The sequence below is a fragment of the Cyanistes caeruleus genome, chromosome 2 (genome assembly GCF_971803275.1).
Source record: "Cyanistes caeruleus chromosome 2, bCyaCae1.hap1.1, whole genome shotgun sequence".
NCBI lineage: Eukaryota > Metazoa > Chordata > Aves > Passeriformes > Paridae > Cyanistes > Cyanistes caeruleus.
This window is the reverse complement of record NC_141702.1, coordinates 7,269,816-7,275,819: the sequence shown is the minus strand read 5'-3', so window position 1 is coordinate 7,275,819 and position 6,004 is coordinate 7,269,816. Positions and strand designations below refer to the sequence as shown.

Here is a 6,004-nt window from a genome sequence, read left to right as displayed (position 1 = left end):
TCTCAACCCAGCTTGTCTCTAGCACCAGCCTTGTGCTATGACAAAAATGTATGATAGAATATCAATTAATTTAGCTCTTTAGATGTTTGTTTCTGGAAGAAAGATTCCTTGTAATGACTTGGAAGCATCAGGAGGGCAGTGGACACTTGAACCACAGAAATCTGTTCATGCCAAAATCTGGAAAGGTTAACTTTATTTTTGCTTTGTCCATGTATATACAAAACTTGACAATTGATCATCCATACTGTTGTAAACTAAAAATACTAATTTTCTCAGGAATTTTAGACTGCAGAAAACATTATTATTTTTCAAGTTCTTCACTCAGTTCCTTCCGAATCTTTTCCTCTATTTTTGAAGTATCATATTCTCTCAGCATGTCAAACTCCAGCCATGGCTGGCTCCACTTCTGTGCTGCTTTCATTTTATGTTCTGGTAGCTCAAACTTGATTCCTTTTATATTGTATTTGGGTCTTTCCCACCGTTTTGACCACGGTTTAGGCTTCATTCGTACCTGCAGCTAGAGTGAAAGATTAAAAAATTTATAAAACCCCATAATGATAAAAGGGTATTAAGGAATTAGATTTTTGATTGTGATCTTAGTAAAAGGTGACAACTGCTGCTCTAACAGGAGGAAAGAAAGACAAAACTAACCAATCTGTCAGTGTGTTTAGTAATTACTACTTTCTGATTGTTATCATAATACCTTGTAAAACTTTTTAATTAACACTGTCTCAATTTATTGCAGAGTCCTTAATCGAAACATAAATTGAAGCTAACTCATCTTTTGTAGTTTTGCTCCTTATTAAAAAAAACCAAAAGTAGCATGAGAGGGAAAGGGATGAATTATCATACTGAGCTTCTACCCAATGCTCTGGCAGGGTGTGATGGTTTCTGGATCTTCCCTGAGATACAGATTTTAGGTGACTCTTCCATCTTTCTTACCTTGTTTCTTGACACCAACCACTCCTGAATCAGTTACCACATTAACAATAACTTTCCTATAAGAAAAGCATTAACCTCTGCACAGTTCTACAGAGGAATGTGGAGGCTGCTCCTCTTTGTGTGTCTTCAAAATTAACTCCAGAGGATGGTAGGTGTTTACATTCTCACCATTCTTTCATTATAGAAATGGCACAAAAACTTGCCTGATTTTACCTACTTTTGTCACCCTGGTAACTGATGTAGCAAAGATCCACTACAGTCTGCCAGGATAACAGTCATAAATGGAAATTGTAAATAATCCCGTGCTTTCCTCTGAAAGACAAGGTTCCTACCTTGTTCACAGGAATTTCCTCGTGGGCCATACGAGACACAGGTTTCATATTGACATCGAAAGTGCTGTACTCGGGGAGGGCATCTCGCAGGTACATCAGGTTCTCATCCAGCCTCTTCTCCAGCTTCAGCACCTCGATCGCCTGGATTCGAGGACTGTACAGTTCATAACAGATTTCAACCCCTTAGAGACAGAAAGCCTGGTTTAGTGAACCAAGTTCAGGAGAAATACGAACACCCAAGCAGCATTGCTTCAGTTCTACATTCCTGTATACATTCCTACTTTTTAGTCTTCAGAGCACTACAGTGCTGTGTTGACTTGTGATTACACTCATGTACTGTCTCTGCCATTTCTTTGTAAATCAAATCTTTGATACAGAGGGGCTTGAGAGACTTGAATGGCTCCAATTCAAGGAAGATGAGCGTGGGTTTTAAACTTTATTTCCGTTTGGTTACAATGGCTGTTTGTACATCTCAGTGTAGGTGAGACACCCACCCCTTTCATATTTGCATTCAGAACTCCACTATTTGCACTGCCCCTGATTTTGTCATAATCCAGAATATGAATGTGTGATAAAACTCTTCTAATCTGCTGCTTGTTAAAACAGTTCACACCTACATCCCTAGTTCATGAAAACACACGTTTTATAATACCAATTATAAACATGTATATATATATATACCAACTGGGCTGGTATTTTCATGGCAAGAGACAGCCCAGGCTCTGACATAAGTACAACTGTCACAGATTATCTAAAAATTACTGTGCAGTTCCATGCCTTCAAGGACAGAGCACATCAACATTTCTGTGTACACAGCTTTAAACTTGCACAGTTTAACAGTCTAACAGGCAGACACATACTTTCACTTCTATCTGCTGTTTTCCTCCCCACAGCCTAAATTTCTACAACATAACACATTTTCTACTGAACACTTGCAGCATAATTACCACAGCTGAAACCCCACCTTGGTCTTCTATGACATTCCGAAGGACAAAGGTAGCGCCGAGTCCTTTCCCACCCCTCTGAATGCAGATCCCAACAAACCGGTTGGATTTGTCACTGGCATAGGGATTCGCAGTCGTCACAGCGAGTACACTGCCTGCCAAAAAAAAAATGGATTGAAATAAACAGCCTGTCCCAGTTAATATGTACCAAAATGTGGGAAGAGTCAGGCAAAGTGCATCTATTCAGGTGCATTTTGAAAATACTTTTGCTCTCCATCAAAACTGCCAGAAACAGAAAATACTGCTAACGTGACCTGAATTAATGTAGGTTGAAGTGATAACTGCAGGTTAACTGCAAACTTTCTTCATCTTTATTTTCATTCTCTTCTCTATCCAAATTGAATATAATTAATGTATTTTTTTTTTTCTTTAGCTCTACTGGTAAACCATATGTTCAAATGCCAGGATTGAAAAAATCCCACATAAGGAGCATATTAGGATTACTCTTTAATGAAGCAAGATGTAAATATGAGATCAAAATACGAAATATCACATACAGAAACACATCTTAGTTAATCTAACACACCTGGCACTTTATGTTTTATGCTATTCTACATATGACCACACTTTCTAACACCCCACACAATGTGAAATACAGACAAAATTATGAACATTTTAGTGCAGACACTGACCAACATAGAATTCTGGGATGTTGAACACTTTTCTTCTCTGTATCATATCCTTTCTTTCCATGTAATATTTAAGAGGATCTGTTCTCCCTCTGGGAGGAATAAATTCAGGGCTCAGGAACCTGTAAGAAAAGCCAAACTTTTAGAAGTATGAAACAAAAGCATTTGCATAAAAAATACGAGACAACTCCAAGTATTTGGCCTTAGAATTACCAGCTGTTGCCTTTTCAGAGATATGAACTGCAGTCTATGAAGTCACCAATTTTATTTCATGGTTTTTGTTATCTAAAAGGAATTTTTGTGGGGTTTTGATGTTTGTTTTGAGATTTTGTGTGGCTTTTTTGTGGTTTTCTTGTTCTTTTTAACAGATTTTTTCCCAAACCACTAATACATGTCTCAGAGGAGCTGACTGAAAGAGGACAGTTCAGTTAGTGCTGTCACAACTTAGAAACAGGTTATTTAACTGTTTAATTGTAACTCCCACTACAGAACACTTACTATTTGTTGACTTTATAGTAACAATAATGGAAGAATGTATTTACAGTTTTCGCAAACTGATCTTACAGGACACACCACATAAATGTTAAAGAAGCTTAAATGAACTAGTAAAACTATTTTTCTGCTACAAAAAAATTAAACCATGCTAAAGAATTTCCCCACGGCCTGGACCTCAGTTATCTGACTGCTGAATTAAGTGCGCGTTTCCTGACATGGATTGGCTTGAGCTGAGAACCATTTCCTACAGACATTTGGATGTGCTCACTCTGGTTTGGATGGCAAGACCACCTGGCCTCAGAGTGGATGGATGAAGTTGCACGGATTCATCTTAGAAGTCCTGGGTCTGGCCGGGAGAGAAGTGCCCAACAGAGAGGAGGACAAATGCAAATCTGCCCAACAAACCTTATGGGGGCTGTGGGGGCAGCAGAGGTTCTGGCTGGTGCTGCTGCCCATAGACAGCCCCACAGGCAGCAAACACCACCAAACCTCATGATCTTCAAAGTCAGGTTTTTTGGAGGGGGCAGATAAACAAGACACTACCACCACTCTTCTTCCCAACACAGTGCTGCAGTTTGAACCACAGGGTCATTTAAAGCGGTGCAAATTTGGTTTAAAACCCAGGGAGGCTCTGGATGCCCCAATCCTGGAAGTGTTCACCAACAGGCTGGATGGGAGTTGGACCAACCTGGTCTAGTGGGAGGTGTCCCTGCCCATGGCAGGGGGCTTGGAATGAGATGATCTTTAGTTCTCTTCCAACCAGACCATTCTGTGATTCCATGAAATGGGTTGAGGTGACATCAAAAATACCCAGAATGAGACATCTCATGAAGGCTATGAGACATCAGGTCCATGTCACAACCAGTGATGCATGTGCTCACAACTGACCTTGAGTTCCAAGGCAAAGGCAGACACAGGACCTGTGTTCATGTCACTCCCGGCACGCTTAAAGAGATGCCTTTAACTAGAGATACCTTTAACAGACATAATCTCCCACCTTAACCTCAAATTTACAAAAGTACTTGCTCTTCTACATTTTTTTTCATGTTTCACTGCTTTCAGAAACTCCAGAAACAGTATTTTAAAGTGTTTTGAATGTATTTCAACACAAATGGTCCTTGCTAGAATTTTACAAACTCTTTTTTTTTTTTTTTTTTTGGTGTAATAATGCTTTGACTCTTTAAGTAAGTGCTCACACAGTGACCAGCCGACCAGCCTGAGCACAGCCCAGGTGAGCAGTGGGACACCCTCACCTCCTCTCCTCCTTCTGCGTCTTCCTGTCAATAATGACGGGCTTCGGAGGCGGCTGGAATTTCGGTGGCTTTCCATCGCTGCTCACTCGATACCCCGATAGAGAAAAACACCCTGTAAAATACAAAACAACGTTTGAAACACCCGTGATTTCAAATTGAACCGCCCCCATCAAAGCAGGACACGGCACCACAGCCCGCCCGCCCGGCCAGGGAGGGCAGGAGCCTCCTGCCCCCTGCTCTGTGGGGCAGGGAGGGCAAGAGGAGGGCGCCGGGCAGGGGGGAGGCTCGGGTGTGCCCGGGGGTGAGGGCGGGGGTCCGGGCGGTGCTCACGGCTGGGCAGGGCGATGGCGGCGCCCCTCGGTACCAGCCTCCCACAGGCGGCCGCCATGGCGGCTGCGGCGCGGCCGCTACGGCGAGCGTGGGGGGACAAACCGCGTCGGGACGGAGCGCGGAGGCGGTGCCGCCTCACGGGGCGGTGCTAAACTGGAACAGGTTTAGGTTGGATTTTAGTAAGAAATTCCTCTCTGTGAGGGTGGTGAGGCGCTGGAACAGGCTGCCTGTAGGGGCTTTCCATCCCTGGAAGTGTTCAAGGCCGGGTTGGATGGGGCTGGTTTAGTGGGAGGTGTCTGCCCCACGGCAGGGGCTGGAAGGGACATTAAATACCCTCCCAATCCAAACCGCTCTGTGATTTAAGGATGAAGGGAAGCAAAACGGCCCCTTTCACCTCCACCCCTCAGGGCGATTTCGGGTGTGACAGGAGGCCGCGGCCCCAAAGCAGGGGACGGGCCGGTGGTGCCGCGGGGATGCGGCCCCGGAGCTGCCGGTGCCTCCCCGGGCCCTCAGCGGCGGCGGCGGCGGCGGCACACTCCTGCTCGCTCGTGTGGGACCCGCCACAGCTTGGCAATTCCGGCTTTGCCACGTGAAAGTGGTGGTATGATTTCCAGAAACCCACTTCTGTGTGTCTTCGTGATAAAAAATACTCAATTAAAATTTTTTTTCGAGGCCCTTGTTATCTCTGTCCATAATTCAGATAGCCCTCAGTCCCAGTGCTTTTCACCAAGATTAGTTTAGAAATTATTATATGCAAAAGTACTGTTGAGGTACTTTTAATATGTTTGTGTCAGTCAGGTTTCCTTGGCCATCAGTCTGGATTCAATTATGTGGCTACAGAGGCAGGAGGAAGGTGAATTTTAAATGCAGGTCTATAAATAACACCCTGCTGTTTAAACTTTGCAGACATTAATTTCAAAATATCCTTGACCTCATGAACTAATTAGATCCATCATGTTGCCTGTGATGTTCCCCCAACCCCTTTTATTGGTTGCAGATGACTTCCCAAGCCCCCACAT

At 43.6% G+C, this 6,004-nt stretch overlaps 1 protein-coding gene across 1 annotated transcript; it reads right to left on the bottom strand.

Moving 5' to 3' along the window:
- Positions 1-176: 176 nt before the first annotated feature.
- On the bottom strand, positions 177-5,288 carry MRPL19 (mitochondrial ribosomal protein L19). Its single transcript, XM_086875659.1, has 6 exons — positions 4,986-5,288; positions 4,656-4,767; positions 2,911-3,029; positions 2,239-2,373; positions 1,275-1,456; positions 177-517 (listed from the first exon to the last, which is right to left on the bottom strand). The coding sequence occupies exons 1-6, from the start codon at positions 5,041-5,043 to the stop codon at positions 302-304; spliced, it is 822 nt and encodes a 273-aa protein (XP_086731785.1). The 5' UTR covers positions 5,044-5,288; the 3' UTR covers positions 177-301.
- Between the last annotated feature and the right edge of the window lie 716 nt (positions 5,289-6,004).

Excerpts from the sequence above, each read along its gene's own strand:
- MRPL19 (XM_086875659.1), bottom strand. The coding sequence starts at position 5,043 with ATGGCGGCCGCCTGTGGGAGGCTGGTACCGAGGGGCGCCGCCATCGCC. Across the intron at positions 4,768-4,985 it reads CGCCATCGCCCTGCCCAGCC|GGTGTTTTTCTCTATCGGGG; the intron begins GTGAGCACCGCC and ends TGTATTTTACAG. Across the intron at positions 1,457-2,238 it reads GAATGTCATAGAAGACCAAG|GGGTTGAAATCTGTTATGAA; the intron begins GTGGGGTTTCAG and ends TCTGTCTCTAAG.